The sequence below is a fragment of the Quercus robur genome, chromosome 5, assembly GCF_932294415.1.
Source record: "Quercus robur chromosome 5, dhQueRobu3.1, whole genome shotgun sequence".
Taxonomy (NCBI): domain Eukaryota; kingdom Viridiplantae; phylum Streptophyta; class Magnoliopsida; order Fagales; family Fagaceae; genus Quercus; species Quercus robur.
The window spans coordinates 22763370-22782030 of NC_065538.1; the positions used below are offsets into that span (position 1 = coordinate 22763370).

The 18661-nt window shown below is 34.3% G+C and overlaps 1 protein-coding gene and 1 long non-coding RNA gene across 2 annotated transcripts; both read left to right on the forward strand.

Moving 5' to 3' along the window:
* Positions 1 to 8164: 8164 nt before the first annotated feature.
* On the forward strand, positions 8165 to 13609 carry LOC126725530 (MAR-binding filament-like protein 1-1). Its single transcript, XM_050430301.1, has 4 exons — positions 8165 to 8535; positions 10995 to 11038; positions 11151 to 11291; positions 11605 to 13609. The coding sequence occupies exons 1-4, from the start codon at positions 8265 to 8267 to the stop codon at positions 13312 to 13314; spliced, it is 2166 nt and encodes a 721-aa protein (XP_050286258.1). The 5' UTR covers positions 8165 to 8264; the 3' UTR covers positions 13315 to 13609.
* A 3089-nt stretch (positions 13610 to 16698) lies between these two features.
* On the forward strand, positions 16699 to 18358 carry LOC126729039 (uncharacterized). The gene is made up of 2 exons (XR_007656466.1): positions 16699 to 16885; positions 18063 to 18358. It is a non-coding gene; the product is annotated as an uncharacterized LOC126729039 (long non-coding RNA).
* Positions 18359 to 18661: the final 303 nt, after the last annotated feature.

Sequence of the window (18661 nt, forward strand, 5' to 3'; positions counted from 1 at the left end):
AGTGTGCGGTGAACTGAGAGCTGAGCTCTTTGAAGGTGCTGATAGAGTTTGGTGTCAGTCGGCTGAACCAAATTCTTGCTGCGCCCTTCAGCGTTGTAGGGAAGGCCCTACACATGATGGCGTCCGCTACTCCTTGAAGGTGCATTAGGGTCTTGAAGGTCTCCAGGTGATCCAGTGGGTCCTTGACCCCATCATAACTGTCTATCTGTGGCATGCGGAACTTACTTGGTAAAGGGTAGGAGTTGGCGGTGGCGGTGAACGGCGAGTCAATTCGGTTGACAAGGTCGTCAAGGTTGCTTGATACTCGCCCCTTAAGAGCATTCATCATAACCTCCATTTGTTCCTTCATGGCCTGCATCTCCGCGATAACAAGTGGCGGAGTGGTTTCTGCGAGGGAGGGGATGCTTATGTTCTGTCGTTCTGGTTTGCTCGGGGCGTTGTTAGCCTGGGGTCCCTCCTGGTTTCTTCTGTCGGCGCTGGTTCCTTCTTGATCTGCTCCTTGGTTATTGGGAGCCGCATTTTTCTGTTTCAGCTGCTCTTTTAGGTAGTGGTTTTGTTTGGTGAGGCGTTCCACGGCTGTGGCGAGTGTCCTCACCTGTCTTTCAAGCGCAGTCGTAGGGGCTTCTTCCTCTTGAATGTCGTTAGTGGTCGCCATTGAGCGAGTGAGTACCATGTAACTCTTTTGTCTAGGAAGCGATAATGTGCTACGTTTCCCACAGACGGCGCCAACTGATGATACCGAAAATAATACCACCAGTGAGTCACACGTTCCTCGCACGTCGCAAATGGCACCTACACAACAAAAAGGAAGAACCTAGCAGAGAGTACCGTTGTGGTACCGACCAAACACCCTCCGAAAGTTAAGTCAGAACTATTCTCGCTGCTCTAGAGTTCTATAGAGGGTAAATTATGCATACCTTGGGTTGTGAGGGTGCTTGAGTTTTTATAGTAGCGAGGGTTGCCCCTCTTTTCCTTGGAGTAGAAGTCTTTTCCTTATAGGAGTCCTCTTGAGCGTATTTTACGGGATCTTTTCCTTATAAGGATCCCTTGAATATTATCTAGCGTGGGAAGCAAGACAATTCCTTATACGTAACGTGGGTAGCAAGTAAACTTATGCTCGGTCCGTCAGCTTCAATTTACTTCCTTCAGCTTTTTGGGCGTCGGTCTAGTAGTGCCGTCAGCCTTGGAGCCAGCTGACCTATGACCGTCAGCTATAACATCCTTCGTCTGCTATGTCCGAAGGATTGCACTAAACCCGTCAGCTTTATGTTCCGCGTGGCTAGGCTCATCTTTTATCCTCATCAATAAGGGTATTAATATTGGGGAGCTTATCCTGGAATCCATTTCAAACTCTAAGATATTACATTCTAACTACCCTGATTCTAAAGAAAATACTAGGAATTTTGAAAATCCTATCGAAGAGCCTATTGATAATCATGGGGATATTGAGATGGAATTTATTGCGGATGTGAATGCTGAGAATTTGGAGTAGAAAAAATATTCCCTTCGTAGCTGGAAGCGTGTTTTGTGAAACAAAGGAGATTCAAATTCAAAAAACTCTTCCAATCCTTCGCACCTCCATTCCAAACAACCTGTCGTAGTTTATGATCTAAATACCAAATTTGAACCTCATACCAAGCAGATGAAACTAGTTTCAAATTTTCCTATCACTGGGGTTGGTACTTAACCTCCTTGTCCTCCATAAAAATTCTCAATCTAAACTGCAATGGGCTTGGGATCCCAGAGGCATTTCATGAACTCTACTGTTCGATTAGAGAAAAAGGTCCCTTAATTTTTTTTTCTTTGTGAAGCTTAGCTTGATTTTCATGGTTTTTGTAAACTTGAAGAAGAAAAAGGGTTTGACATAGAGCATTGAAGTCCCACGTATCTTCACTCTTACTGGAACTGAGTCTGGTCTCTTAAAACAAATCATGTAATCACTTGTTATGAGAATGTTCTTAGCACAAGCCGTTTGGCTTAAGGCTTCATTTTGGAACACATTCAGGTTGACTATACATATTTGGTTTAAGGAAGTCATAAATTCTACCCCTAAAGAATTGTACTCCTAGGAAGATATTATGGCACTGTGCAAAGATTGATATGGAATTGTTCTGATGCTAAAGATTACAAGCTGCTACTTACATAATGGAGTTTGTGGAATGTGATTATTGCTGAATTTGTGGATCTTTTGAACTCAAAATAGGATCTGTGTCATTGGAAGTGGCTTGGATTCATGAGGATATTAAGCTGATATAGGAATATTTTGTTAGTATATTCTTTGTTATTGTTTCTTTATGATGTATTCATGTTGCTCTAGCTTTAGCTAGTGCTGCAAAAGAGATTGAGGGGAATGCATCTTTTCTCTTCCCCATTGTATAATGTGTTATTAAATTAATAAAGTCTACTATCGTTTCCTCTTAAAAAAAGAAGAAGAAGCATTTAACAAAGAAACTGAACGCATAATTTAGGACCCAAATCAAGCACAAATCGGTTTTCAGCTAAACACAAATAGAGCACAACCCAATTGAGTGAGTGTGTGACTGTTTCACGAGTTTTTGGGTTTGGGTATTTGACTGTTTTAGTGTTTCTGTTTGACTATGTGGGGTTGGGGAGGAAGAAGCTAGGATTAATGGGTAGGGGGTTTCAGTGAGGCAGGGTGGTCGTAGTGTTTGGGTGAGTGTGTGGGTTTCGGTGAGGAAAAAGCTCAGATTGTGTGGGTTTCAGTGAGGAAGAAGTGAGGAGTGTTTGGTTTAAGGATTTCAATGAGGAAGAATTAAGGAAGAAGAAGCCTGTAGTAGACACTTGATTTTGCACCCATAGTTTAATCTAGGAAGATGACTAGAGTGACCATTCATATACCCAAAATTTAGAGTTGCATTACCTGCATTAATTCATTCATTACATATCATAAAAATAATTTTGAGGTTTTAACAGTCGTGACGGTATGTCCGATTTCCAAATCAGGCTGTCGGATTGAAAGATATCGCATGATCAAGTTTGCACAGTCTGCATGCATTTTGTTTGGGTGGAACCAACCACGCATGATTAATTTAAATTAATTCTGATTGGCTAAACAATTAGGATTAATTAAATAATTTTGTGATTGATTGTTAGTTAGTATTAAATATAGACTTGCTTGCATGGGAATAAAGTGGATAATCAGATAACAATGAAAATGTGGATAATCAAGCCTTTTTGGAATACTTATGTACAAGATAATTATCACTTTAAAGACCTGAATATCCAGAAAAGGAGATTAATTTTTAGAATATGGATTAAAAATGCATCTAAGTGCAATTCCCGGCTTAAAAACCCTCAAAAAAGGTGTCCAAATTAGACTAAAATTTAAATGCGGGTTCGGCACCCAATTCGTATTTGATCATTCGGCTAATTTTTTGAAGCATTCCAACCTCTATAAATAGAGGATGCCTCTCAAAATTTAGCACACTTTCTGACCCCTCTCTTTCTGGCTCTTCTCTTTTGATTTTTCAAATCCCCTTATGTTAAAGACGTTTTGGAGGCTCTTGCCTTAGGAATTTCTTTTTTGTAAGTAAAGTATTTTAGGCTTCAAAGAGTTGAATAAATTTCTTTGAATCCTAAAATATTCTTTCAACTAGAAGAGTATGCTCATGCAAGAGGTATTCTATTTTTTTTTTCTTTTCTTTCTTTTCTTCTCCATTAGTTTTGTTGATGATGCATGAATATGTTTAACATGTTTTATTATTTCTTGCTCTTGATGTATAATTACCATGTTCTGCTTGAATTTTTCTTTAACATGTTCTTAGATGATTGTTTATTGTGGTTCTCTTTCTTAAATTTCAAAGTCTACTAATGTTTATAAAAAACTAAAAAAAAAACTGATTTGATCTTTCAGATCTGATTTTTTTTAAAACCAAAAACCAATTTGTATTTTTCAGATTTGAATATGATTTTTCTAAATTCAAAATTGATCTGTATTTTTATTAAATACATATTTGATTTTTTTTAGAAAAAGTTTTCTTTGACACAAAACTATAGATTTTGAAATTTAATAAAAGGATTGAAAGTTAGTTTTTTATGAATGTGATGCATGCGTAATAAATTCATTGTATGAATGTGGATCCTCTTTCAAAAACTTTTTTTTTTTTTTTAAATTCATAAAAACAGATTTGATTTTTCTTGATAAAATCATTTTTTTTTTTAAAACTTTACACAAAAACAGGTTTGATTCTTTTTAATAAAAATCTTATTCTTTCTTTTACATAAAAAAGATCTGATTTTTCTTTTCAAATCAAAATTTCTTTTATACACAAAACAGATCTGAATTTTCTTAAAAAAAGAGGACACATCCATAAGGTAAATTTATTTGAATTAATTTTAGTCAAGTGTCTGTCATGTATGTTCGACATATCATTCACATCATGCAAAAGAGGGTATATTGGTCATTAGAGTTTAAAAGACCAGACTTTGTCTGGATGGAATGGGTGCCTAACACCTTTCCATTCCGTAACCTAGCCCTCAAGTTTAGGATTTTTGGATAGGTAGATTAGTGTTTTGTCTTTCTTTAATTTTGGTAGATTGTAACTAGGACCAAAAACTTTGTATTCTTTTGCATAGATTGTAACTAGGACTCAAAGCCTTGTAAGGTTTAATTTACCAAAATTGTACGGTTATTTATTCAATTAATAACATTCAAAGTATTCTGAATATGTATTTTGTATTTAGTTTTTTCTTTTTTCTTTTTTTGCATAAAAAAATAAGTGGCGACTCCACCACTTACCCAAAAAGAGAGGTGTCCTTAAAAGCTCGCAAATCTCTTTTTTTTTTTAAGAGCACCCGAGTTTGCGGTCTTTCACAGTTGTGTTTGGATGAGGAATTTGGTTGAGGAAGAGGAAGATGTGAGGAAAGAGTATCAGAGTGTGTAGTTGAGGAAGAATAAGAGTGAGGAAAGAGTGAGAGTGTGTGGCAAGAAATTTGCTTTATGGAACTCGAGCCTTAGGTGTGGTTAGAGTATACGAAAGTGTGTGGTTAGAGTATACGAAAGTATACCAGGCATGGTTGTCAAAATTGTGATTTGGATTGTAGGATCGCACGATTTTACGATCCCGACTCACTAAAATGTTTAGGATCGCACTAGGATCGTAGAAATGGTAGGATCGTATGGGATCCTACTGATCCTACCAAAAACATAAATTTTTGGTTATTTATTTATTTTTATTTTTTTATAGGATAAAGTTTTCGTTTTGATGAAGTTTTAAGGATTTTTATTTTTTCATGTTGTGATGGTATGACTTTTTATTTTATTTTTGTAAAATTATGTTAACCTAAACAAATTTTTTTTAGTTTCTAGTTCACTTGTAATCAAAATGAAGGAATGCTTCGTCATTTCTAAATGAAGAATTTGATGTTGGCTTTGCTGCCTTTTAAGCTATAATGTTGTTAAATTTGTTTGATCAATATACTAATTTGTGTTCTAATATTACTAAAATATTTTTTTTTATATATAATTTTATCAGTTATGCTTGTATTTGTATATTGATTGATTGATTTTTTTGAGCATGCTCTTTAATTGTTGATGAATGGTATAACTTGAATAGTTGAATGTAAAATTGTATCTTGATGTCTTTTGCAGCTCTAGTATACAAATATATAATGTCTACATAGATGATGAAATGGATAATGATGATTAGGAATTTAGGATGGCGCTTATAAGAACCTTAGATGAGAATATTTAAATGTTTATTTCACCTTAATATTCATCTTGCTTTTGGATTTCATATTGTAGTTAGCTAGTTTCCATTTGCTAACTTATTTTGGATTTCAAACTTGGAACTTAGAATTTGGAAAATATTTTCCATATGTTTTGATTAATATTTTGGTATTTGGTTGCTAATTAAAGATTTATTGAACTTTTTAAATACATTGGGTCAAAATTTAAATATATTTGTTTCGTTAGTATAGATTTAGCGATGTATAACATGCAAATTACATCATATGATGCAAATTTAGTTTTTTTTTTTTTTTTTTTTAATTTTTTTTAATTTTTTTATGGATGAATTTATAATTTACGTGATTATTCAATATACAAAGTCATTATTAATGTGTTTTTTGCTTTAAATCTGAAAATATGTAGGATCTTACAATTCATGATTTGATCTTACGATTCATGATTCGATCCTACGATCTATGATCCCACCTACCTTCAACAATCCTACGTAGGATTTCGATTTTGACAACCTTGATACTAGGTGTATTCCACATTGATTAAACACAATGTCAGCTACATCAAAAACACCGAAATCAAGTCTTTTAGCCTCGAGTTCTTACATTAAACTCGAGAGTCTCTTAGACTCAAGATGCTAGTTTCTTAAATAGTTTGGAAATGTTGCTAACTAATGAAATTGTTAGTAGCATGATATTATTTTGCAAAAAAATCCGCCCTTTGGACGTTGGCATGGTCTAGATTTGGTCGTTGATGATTATATTTAAATGTGGAGGTCGAGATATGGTAGGCTACCAATGGTATCGGTAAGTTTGAAGAAGATGGAGATTGAGATCTCCCTCAGCTTTTGTCACCTTATGTTGCCATCAACTCTCCACTCGAGATTCTGACAGAGCTAATTGTCAAACTTGTTGGCTTGTTGACTCGATAACCAGTTGATTAATGGTTAACATCATTTCATCGGTTAACCTTTACTCCTAACCTGATGTTGTCAGATCTAGTGGTGGGTTGAGGGCAAACCTAAACCTGCCTGACCCGTGGATAGTTTTAGTCAAGGGAGTCAATATCATACCAGGGGCTGTATCGGTTTGGCCAGCAGTACGATATATTTCGGATACCGGTCAATACCGGTGTATCGTTTCGGGTTTACCGCTATTTTATATATATATATATATGTATGTATGTATGTATGTATGTATGTGTGTGTGTGTGTGTGTGTGTGTGTGTGTGTGTGTATTATAATAAATATAAAAGTTTACCATAAAACATTTCCTCAATTTAGAACTAATTATTCATGGTTTTAGACTTTAGTATCAATCAAAAGAAAAAAAAAACACAATATAAAAAATAGAAAGCTTAAAAGTTACCATTGCATACTAAGAAAACAAATAATACTAATAAGTTAATGTAAATAAGTTACCATTCTGTCCTAACAAAAATTCAAAAATTTCAAAACTTTAATTTTTTTTTTTTTTTTTTTTTTTTTTTTTTTTTTTTTTTTTTTTGTACTGACTGGTATTGCCCGAAATTGGTCGGTACAGCCGGTATTTTTTCCGGTATGAAATAGGGGGGTTATATGTACCGGTTTGCTTGCCGGTACGATATATTCCGACGGTACCAGCTGGTACGGTACAGAATTGACTCCCTTGGTTTTAGTTGCAATTTCACCTTATATATTTACGGACAAGATCTGACCCTAAACATGTTTGGATCTATCTTTTCCAACTCATTACGTGACAATTTATAAGAATAATCATTTCTATTATTTAAACAAGTTATATGACTTATTAAAAAAGTTATGTGACTAAAATTACACACAAATGATTTCTTTAGTCTCCACATAATAGGTTGGAGCAAAATAGTTTTGTAGCATAACTTTTGTGTATGTTTGGTATTAGCTTATAAGCTCAGCTTTTATGTACAATTTTTTAAAATCTTAAATTTCTCAACTTTTTTTAAGGTACATGTACACTTTAGCACAATTTCAACAAATTTTTTTTTTTTTTTTTTTTTTTTTTTTTTTTTTTTTTTTTTATTGTATGCAAAAAACTAGATAAGCTATCTCCAAATGGACACAAATTGTCTACATTTATTTGTGTCAATTATGTCATTTTAATTTTCAAAATCAAGGTACCACCGCACATCCTTGGTGCAATGGTCATTCCACAAGTATAAGTGCTTATAGGGAGTAGGGGGTAAGGGCCGAGGTTCAAGTCTCCAGGAGGGAGTTTCATACACATATACACATAGATTAAGCTAGAGTTAATTTTTATCTTGTATAAAAAAATAAAATAAAATCAAGGTCATTCATGTCAATTTCATCCCTGAACTTTCAATATCAAGACAATATATGCCAAAGTTGAAGATTAAGTTGACCAAATTATGAACTGGTCTTGCTGGTAATTACAACAAAAAACTTGGGAGATTTTTTAAGTTACTTCACGACTGGTGATAGTAACACAAACCCGTACTGAAAGATAGAAAGAAAGAAAGGAAGAACAATCTCCTCTTTACATTTACAGTGTCACAACCTCTCTTTCTCTTTCTCTCTCTCTCTCAAGCAATGGGCTTTTTTGTGGGAAGCTCTTGCTTTTTACACTCTCCCCCCTGCCAATCTCGCTTTCTTTCTTCTTCTTCTTCTCAACCCATGTTCTTGTATTCTTGCACAAGAAATGCAGAGACAAAGAGGAAGAACATTGCTCCAATGGCTTCTATGCACCATCAGGACCCAAACCAAGGCGTTCACTTAAAGAGGAGGGCGATTCTGTTTGTGGGTATTACGGTTCTTCCCTTATTGCAACTCAAGGCTAGAGCTCTTGAAGGTTTAGCAACAAGTAAGACTAAAATATCAAAACTCTTTGGCTTTCAAAGATTTACATATACTGCCGCTTTATTCTTTTTTTTTTTTTTTTTTTTATGGCTCTATGTAATAAGTTCTATTTTTGTAACAAGTTTATGACTTTGGTGATATGGGTCTTCAAGATTTTTGCTTTTCTAATGTGTTCTTTATAACAAAAGTTGATTGGAACTTAATCTTCTTCTTCTTCTTCTTCTTATTATTTCTTTTTAATAGGGTTAGTTACAATTATTGTTTCTTTTTAGTTTATACACTTTCTTTAAGCAACTCTATATTATTGGTGTGGTAAATTTTGAGTTTTGTCTGTTTCTTGTATTGGTTTAGATTCTTTTTCAAGAAATTTTTTTCTGGGGTGGCTAAATTTTTTGTTAATTGCCACCTCTTTGTGCAACTGAATTATTATTTTTAATTAATATTCAGCTATTCCATTTATGTGTGAAAATAATGGCTGGTTACCTCTAACACCTGTCTGTTGAATTGGTTTTTTGCTGAGTTAGCTTAAGGAGTTACTTACATGACTAATGGTAGGGGAACCAAAACCAAATATAAATTTAAAGATAATCAATAGTAATGTTATCTTGATTTGAGTCACTAAGTGTTGTGTAAAATAGATTAGTATAGCAATCTAAGTTAGGTTTCTGTAATAGGGGGAGGATGACAAGAAATTAGTGGCAAAGGTTAAGTTTGGTTTTAATAGTTTAGCATGAGTACCTGTTAAAAAAGTCAGTTTGAAACAGAAGTATGGATATGAATCCAAATCGGTACTTAAACATATCTATTACTTTCAAAACCATAAGTATATAGTCTAATAATTATGATTATTAATAAAGGAACTTGTCTTATTATACTATTTGCTTTAGGTAAATTCAACAACAGTCTATTTGGATGGTAAAATTTGATGGTTCATAGTAGTGTAGACCAGTAGTTTGTGCCTAGCTTTGGATTATAAAGAGAGAAGTAAGCTCAAAGCTAATTATGCCATGGCTATTGCCAGATGTGTTTTTACTGTACCATTAAAAATACCCTTCTTTTGTCATTGAATTAAAGAAGGGTAAGTATATACTATTATCAATGTTTCACCTTCATGATTGAAATGATGGGATTAATATGACACCCCCCTTTTTTTTTCTTTTAAAGAATGATTTCATGAAAGGTGTAACTTTAATTTCAGAGATCAAATTCTAATGTCAACCTTGCATTTCAGCATATGTTTATTATAGCCCATTATGTGTGCACCCTTATATTTCTTGGTGGTTGTGACTTAGATATAAAACTTTCAAGAATTCCACAAATGACTCAAGGTATCTCATATGATATAGTTTTAGGAAAGGCTTTTTCCAATTCCTAAATACAAATACACAAAATAATGTAATGGGAATGGATGAATTTTAAATTAGTTATTGACTAAGAGAGAGATGCTGAGGTTTAAAATGTAGATTGGATGGAGAAGTTAGTGTTGTTTGGGAACAATATTGTGGCATGAAACCTTTCATATTTCATTGCTTCTCCTTAGTATTCATGGTATGAAAGTTGCATTAGTAATTCCTGGCATAAAGTTGATTGCCCCTCACTCTTCATTCGTAATGAAGTGACCAAATGTTATGCTGGCGTCAACCTTCCAAAACCCTCCTCCTTTTTTGAGGATTGGGATTGGCTGTGAATTTCACTGCCCCTCACTCTATGTATCGAAAATTTCTTCTTAAGCCCTGGAATTATAATAACATTCTTCTTCTGGTCTTTTCAACTTGTATGATAGTTACATTTATAGGACTAGACTTATGATTTGAGGGGATTCTGAATTACTTTCCAAGCATCATACTAGCCTGAGATGGATCATCTAGGATGTAACCATGTCCAGGAACAAATGGCAAGATCTAAGCTTAGATGTAGCAGTGCACATTAGTGACTTGGCATATGATGATGTTTTTCTAACAGGAAACTCCAATTTTGATAATTTTGATAAGAGAGTTAGGAAATGCTTTTTTTTTTTTTTTAATAGATTAAAGAAAGTGAATGTCACAAACATATTTCCTGGACAAATATGTCTATAGAAGAAGGTGAAAATAGGGGACTTAATGCTTATTTGTTTTTTTGGTCATATAGTTGTTCAAACTTAATAAGGCTTGGAGGATATTTCTCCACTTAAGGATCTAAAGTATATGGATACTGCAACTTGGCAGCTTATATTGACAATTTGATATATACACTAATCGTGAATTGATACAATTTTTAGTAGGAGCTTTCTGATTTTCATGGACTTCTTCAGTTTTAATATGTTGTATAATCTCTCTCGAAAAGATTCTGATTATGTGCTTAATCTTTAGGTGCTTTCTCTGTCATGGTCTATTCTTTCGTTATCATAACAATTATTATTGTGTGTACCCGATTGCAATCTCCTCAGTATGATTGTTTATAAATTTATTCATTTTCTTTCAGAGGAAAGTGAGCTAATGAAACCAGAGGAGAACCAAAACGCAGAGGTCTGGATCTCTGCTAGATTCACAAATGATTCCAGATTAGTATATTCTGTTGTTTTTATGTTTGAGTCTTTGAAACTTGATGTGTTCTCAAGTAAGTAGCTTTTATGGACAGCAAGCAATTCAAAGAGATGCTCCACCAAATCCCTTCCTAGCTCTGCTGAACGGACTTGCAGTATTTGGTTCTGGTGTTTTTGGTGCGCTCTACGCTTTGGCTCAGAGAGAAAAGACAGCTTCTAATGCAATAATAGAATCTGTAAGCCTATTTACTTATGAAAAAAAAGAAGCATCTTTAAGCTGCCAATGCCTTTTATAGTCAAGGTTTCTCATAAGCTAATATGACTTGGCACCTTTGAGCATTCAAGAGATACCCTTCTAAAGGGCCTTTTTTGTTTTTTCCCCTTGCAGAAGGAACATGAGGTAGTTTTGAAGAAAAAATTCGCGAGAAATTTTTTACTTGTTTTGAGCTTAAAAAAGATTAAACAACCCTGACTTTATTGCCAGAGCTTTTTATTACATTGGCTAGTTGTTGGATTTTAACCCATGCATGCATTGGTTGAGTTTCACAGATGAAGTCCCGACTGAAAGAAAAGGAAGCTGCTATTGCTTCATTAGAGAGAAACTTTGAATCAAAGTTACTGAAGGAACAGGAAGAACGAACCAAGCAACTCAGAAAGGCAAAGGAGGAGCAGCAGACCTTATTGAGCCAACTAAATGCAGCAAACAGGACGATCACAGGTTTGGGACAGGAGCTGAAAAGTGAGAAAAGATTGATTGAGAAGCTTAAAGATCAAATTGACAGTCTTGAGATCAACCTTTCAAAGGCTGGGGATGATAAAAAGGAACTTGAAGACAATTTGAAGGAAAAGCTCGATTCAATTCAAGTCTTACAGGAAAGGATCAATTTGCTCAGCCTAGAGCTCAAGGATAAAGAAGATAATATTCAAAATCTTAGCTCTTCTCTTGCTGAAAAGGAATTAGAGTTGAACAACTTGAATTTTACCTACAAGCAGACTAAGGACGAACTTGCTAAAGCTCATACAGAAATACAAAGAATGGAAGGTGAATACCTAAAAATTCAAAAAGAACTAGAATCAAAAAATTCTATGGTGGATGAATTAAATACAAGAGTAAGTTCTTTGACTTTTGAGAGAGATGATTATAAGAGGAAATTGGATGTAATTAAGGAGGAATACAATGATCTAAAGTCATTTTCTGAGAAGAAGGCAGCTTTGGATGATAAGCTTTTGGGAGAAAAAGAAGAGGAACTTAATCAGCTAAAGCAGAAGCTTGAGCTTGCTCTAAATGAATTGAGTGAAAACCAAGCAATAATTGCTGATTTGACCCAAGAAAGAGATGGTTTGAGGGGAACGCTGGACACAGAATTGAACAATGTAAAGCAGCTGAAACTTGAACTCCAGAACACACAAGAAACCCTTGGAAAATGTAGAAATGAAGTTTCTGATCTCACAAGTCAACTAAAACAGTCTATAAATCTGTGCTCAGAGCTTGAGAGTGAGATCTCTAGGGTCCAGGCAGAGTTTAGTGAAGTGAGGGAATCACTGCAGAGGAGTCTTGATGAGGCAAAACTAACTAGTGAAGTTCTGGCTGGTGAGATGACAGCAGTGAAGGAAGTTCTGAAGAAAACAAACGAGGAGCTACAATTTGTGTCCCATGAACTGACAACTACAGTGGAAGATCGTGATAGACTACAACAGGAATTGGTTGGTGTCTATAAAAAAGCAGAAAATGCAGCCAATGATTTAAAAGAAGAAAAAAATGTAGTTTCTTCTTTAAGCAAAGAACTACAGACTTTGGAGAAGCAAATCTTGAAAGACAAAGAGGCTCGAAGATCTCTTGAAACAGACCTGGAAGAGGCTACCAAATCACTTGATGAGATGAACCGAAATGTTTTTGTACTTTCTAGAGATCTAGAGAAGGCTAATTCTCAAATTTCCGACCTTGAAGATGAAAAGGAGGTGCTTTACAAGTCTCTTACAGAGCAAAAGAATGTATCTAAAGAGGCCCAGGATAACATGGAAGATGCTCATAACCTTGTCATGAGACTAGGGAAGGAAAGGGAGAGTTTGGAGAAGCGAGCAAAGAAGCTTGAGGATGAATTAGCATCTGCCAAGGGTGAAATATTGCGGACAAGGAGTCAAATAAATTCGTCAAAAGCTCATGTAAATAATCAGCGACCACAGCAAGAAGAAGCTGAAGGCAATGTCACAGTTACTGCAAAGAAAAATGTTAGGAGGAGAAAGGCTAGTTCCCAATGAGTTAGTGAACTATCATGATTTCTGTAACCTTCCCCCATGTTCAAATGTTCTTGTATCCTCAGAAATGAGTTTTTTTGGGCTCTCTTCTTCTTTGACATTTTTTTTGGTGCGAAACAATTATATATATAACAATGAGGGGTGAAAACTGATTAAAGCATGTATGTTAGGATTCTCATTGATGAGTTTTGTTTCCGTTGTATGTTTTTAAATGTAGTATCAATTCCTGTAAATTTTTTGACTGGAAGTATTCTACTAATTTTTCATTTGTTTTTATATAATATGTTCATTTTTGTTAGCTGCTAGCATTCTTCTGACAAATTGTTAGTCTTCTAAACGAGTCTAGCTTTTGTTAGTCTGCTTGGTTTTTTATTTTATTTTTTTTAATAAATGTTTTTATTTAAATTATTAATCTATATAACATAAGGTTGGAACATATATACTTGGTATGTGGGTGTTTAACAAATTTGCACTGTGCACTAGGGTATAGAATAATCTGCAATTGGTTTGAGAAACCCCATGTGCAAACGTTTTCTTAGATGATATTAAAATGTTTAAAGAACTAACTAAACTGTCACTGTAAGTATGAAACAAAATGACTTCATTGTTCTGTAGTACTCGGGTTACTCTGACATTTAATACTGTTCTCTCCTTAACTAGTTGACTGAGCTATTTTACTAGTTTCTAAAGTACTTTGTCACATGCATGACTCTCACATACCATGGTTATTTCTAGACCCCAAAGTTTTGTGAGCATTGTTTATAGGGTCTGGTTAATGTGTGCCCTTAAGCTATCCATTTTTAGAATCATTTTTTTGATAATCGAAAAAGCTATAAATATTTTTTCAATTCTTGAGAAAATTTTTTCCAAAAATGAAAATTATTGTCTACCCTTAGGGCACACATTAGCAAAATCCTTGTTTATAATGAAACTTTAACTCCAAAGATAATAAAAATGACCATATGACTGGTAATATCTTCATTCCAACCAAAGTTTCCAAAAACTGTTTTGCACCCTTTACATTGAAACTCCTAGTCAATTCATAGAACCATATTATTAAGTTCACATCCTCCAACTAATCTAAAGTTAAAAAGAAATACGAGGCAATGTCTAGTAAAGTTAAAATTTTATGGCTACTTACTAGGAAGCACGGACACTTTATTTAAGGTATCGTACCTGTGTCATACTAGTGTTGTATAGATTGTTTCATGTTATAATTTTCTAAAAATTGCTTATGTCATCTTGTCAAACCAGTGTCCATGTACATGCTTCCTAAGTTGCTTGCCTAAAATAAGAAAAGGGTGTGGCTAGCCAAGAAAATGTGTTTTTAGAAAGTCCATTAGGCAACTTAATCAAACATTAGATTACAATTGTCAAATTGTGTCAATATGTTGATTTCAGTTCAATCAAAGGGAATGGATCCTTTACATCAAAAAATAAATAAATAAAAGGGAATGGATCCTTGGTGTCTACACCAAATATTTTTTGACCTAATTGATTTCATTGGACCTAATCGATTGTAACTAATAGCAATTGATCTGAGACTTTTTAAAGATTTATTTATTTAGTGTAATTGGTTACAAGTAATTTATATTCTTTACTTGTTCGTTAATATAATATAAGAGCACTATTTTAAAGGCCCAAAATTAACTATTGTAAATAGATTGATCATTGATTAATAAAATGTGGTTGAGTTGGGAGAAATTATGTGTGCCTAAATCTTGTCGAGGGATGAGGTTTAAATTGTTGAAACCTTTTAATTTGGCTTTATTAGCTAAACAAGCTTGGAGGTTGCAGTTAGCTCAAAATTCTTTGGTGTAAAAAGTGTTTTAAGGCAAGATATTTTAAAGACGGTGATTTCATTCATGCCTCTTTGGGGAATAATTCATCATATATTTGGAGAAGCATTTTATCAGCTCAAGGGATTGTTAGGAAAGGGGTAAGATGGCGTGTGGGGAATGGAAGGTGTATTAGGATATGGGAGGATTAGTGGCTCCCAAACTCTTCGCCTCTTCCTCATATAGTGTGATTTCTCCTAGGAGTCTAAATCCTCACATTTCTATGGTTGATGACCTTTCGATCTAAAAAATAAGAGTTGGAATTTGAATTTGAAGCTGAGATTATTGGGAGAATTCCATTGAGTGACCGTCTTCCTGAAGATAAACAGATTTGGGGTGCAACATCTAATGGATTGTTCACAATAAGAAGTGCATATCAGATTGCTATGGATCTTAATAGAAAAGAACCCGCTGGTTCCACCTCTAATGGGAGTGGTATGCGATTATTTTGGAGGAAATTGTGGAATATCAATGTCCCTCATAAGATAAGACACTATGCTTGGAGAGGTGCAAAGGATATTCTCCCAACAAAAGCAAACTTAGTTCACCGACATGTTCTTCTAGATGATACCTGAGAAGAATGTGGTTTAATGTCTAAATCTATGGTTCATTTTTTCTTTGGTATTTATTAATGGAAGCTAACTGGTCTGAAGAGGATTTGGCATTGGTTGATGCTATTGTTTGGGCTATGTGGACTAATAGAAATGAGGTGCGACATGGGGGATTAAGGAAAAGTGGAGATCAGTTGTTATTCTGGTGTAAACAATACTTAGATGACTACTGGGCTGTGCTGGGAGCTTCGGTAAAGATGCAGCAGTAGTTGGAGTCGAAATGGTTACCTCCGGATGAGCCTTCTTATAAGATTAATGTGGATGGGGCTGTTTTTGCTGGTAAAAAATAAGTTGGTGTGGGAGTGGTAATAAGAGATCATGAGGGTAATTTTATTGCTGGGATTTGCAAAAAGTTTTAAGTTCCGTTGGTGGCTGTTGAGATTGAAGCAAAGGCTCTTGAAACTGGAATGTTTTTTGCAGTTGATATGGGTATTCAGGACTTTATCTTGGAAGGAGACTCTTAATTTGTTTCGGGCTCTGCATGATAATTCTCCTGCTCCTGCCTCTGTTACTAATCTGATTTATGAAGTTCAAGTTATGTCCTACGAGTTCCGTAGAGTTAGATTTTCTCATGTTTGTAAGAAGGGCAATGTCCCTGCTCATCTTTTAACTAAACATGTTATAAGTATTGATGATTTTTTAGTTTGGATTGAAAAGAGTCATTGTTTTCTAAAACAAACTCAACTCTCCTTCATGACGTATCCGTTACTATTATTTCCTAATAAAGCTTTTGTGTGTTGGGAATCTCATTCCAATACTTGGGTCATTCTATGGTACCAGAGGGGGTACGGTACCCACTTAAAATTTTCAATCGTTGATTTCATTTGTTTTAATCCTAGTCGTTTATTTAATTTTAACGAAAACCTGTTACCGGTCAAGCATGTTCTATATAAAAGTAAAGTAAATATACATAAATAGAAAAAAAAAAAAAAAATAGACGTCTCTGCATCTCTCGGGTTCTTTCTCTCTCGCTCTCATTCTTCAGTTCTTCCTTTGCTTCTCTCGAGTTCTTGCTCTCTCTCTCTTTTGTTGTGTGTGATGGGTGAAAATCTTTTGGCATCCTGTAGATTTATTGAGTGGTGAAGGCTTCTCAAAAAAATCAAAATCGCTTTAACATAGTTGAAGGTAAGTATCAAAACAACAAAACCCTAACTCATGCAAGATGTAAAATATGTTTTGTTTCCCCAAATTGTTTGTTAGTTTTTTGGATGTTGTTTTGCTTGACGAGTTATATAAGAATAGATGTTATGCTTAAAGATTATTAAATCTTGGAACATTCAAAATAGAATTAGGCCCTATCAAATATGCTATCTGTGTTTATAGTTTGGATTTAATATTTTGGAGTTGTATTGTTTGCCTTATAAATTTTAAGTTAGTAATCTTAGTTAGGTGGTCTTTGAAGGACTCTGTGTGTACTAAAGTGGCTGTGTTGGGCTGGTTGTTCTATTTGTAATTTGTTTGCTCTTCAATATAATGTCTGAATTATCCCAAAAAAAAAAAAAAAAAAAATTGAAGTACATCTTATGCATTGGATCATGTGGAACAATGTTTATCTGCTTTCATTTACTACTTTCTATTTCAAATGATTATTGTTGATTGCACATCACTACTCTCTCTATTTTATATGTTCGAATATGCTATAAGCCTATAATTGGGGAATTTATCCCTCTATGGTGCGCGTTGATTCTTAGCTAGCTTGCGGGGTTAATGATCTATTGTTTTTTTCGTCAGTAGTTTCTGCTTTGAGTTTGTATCGAGACTCCCCTGTTATTGTGCAGGGGTTTATTTTGCTTTTAGGTTGGCCTATGTGATTTAAAGGCTGATGGTTTGTTTGTTTCATTTGTAAGGTCTGATGGCCTAGACTTTGTAAAGTTTAAAAGAGATGTCCTATCAATTAAATGGGAAAAAAAAAAGGCCTAAAGCTTTCAAAATACATTCTACAAGTGTTGATTTTGAACCCAAACCATCATGAGCCATCACTGCTAATATTAATACCTTACCACTAAATGTTATCATGTATTAGCATTCACTAGATGTTATTCCACTTGAGTGTGATATGATTATAACATAAAATACCAAATAGTTAGACAAATAGTGAATTCTATAAGTTTCTTTTCGTGAAAAAAGCTACAACAAAGTATTGAAAGCGAATGGAATGTAATCTAAGATAGCTTGATGGATGAATCTAAGATAGTGGGTATGGGGTATGGTATCCACCCAAATCTTAGCCATATATTTTTATTGTTTCAATCTTGACCGTTTATTGATTTCTAATACTTTTTCTACACATGTATATGGACAGTGCAGTCATTCATCAGGCAAAGTTGAAACGTTCAAGGACAAGGTAGACGCCATCCATCGACAAGATATTTGCGGACTTGGTTGTTAAGCATATACAACTTGTGAAAGAGCAAATTACTTTTAGTTGTTATAAAGTATTAGTTGTTGGAAAAATGGAGCTACAACGTGAGGATGGAACCTTTGACCAAAAAAATAGTTGTAGAAATATTGAATGTAATTGTTAAATATTGATAACATTGCATTTTGGTAGACTTTGAAATCTAAAATTATTTTGAAATGTAGTTATAGCTTGTTGTTGGTTTGGTGTATTTTTGCTTTTGCTTGATTGCTTCATTTTGTTATTTCCTAACAAAAATATCATTAGCTATTTTCATTAGAATGCATAATTTATTTGCTTCTCAATTTTACACTCACTTTCCCTTCATATTTGGGACATCAAGTTCTTCAAGAACATGCTCTGATGCCTAAATTTGTTTTATGTTTCAATTTCAAGTTCTTCAAGAAAACACACTGAGGCCTAAATTGTTTTAGGTTAAATTTTTTTTTTCTTCTTTAGAGTTCACAGTTACAACATTGTATGGTCTAAATATATAGATTCTT

What these genes read in the sequence shown, in the direction of transcription:
- LOC126725530 (XM_050430301.1), top strand. Translation starts at nt 8,265, where the DNA reads ATGGGCTTTTTTGTGGGAAGCTCTTGCTTTTTACACTCTCCCCCCTGC. An exon ending in TCTTGAAGGTTTAGCAACAA is followed by an intron (nt 8,536 to 10,994) that starts GTAAGACTAAAA and finishes ATTTTCTTTCAG; the next exon opens with AGGAAAGTGAGCTAATGAAA. An exon ending in AGGAGAACCAAAACGCAGAG is followed by an intron (nt 11,039 to 11,150) that starts GTCTGGATCTCT and finishes TTTTATGGACAG; the next exon opens with CAAGCAATTCAAAGAGATGC.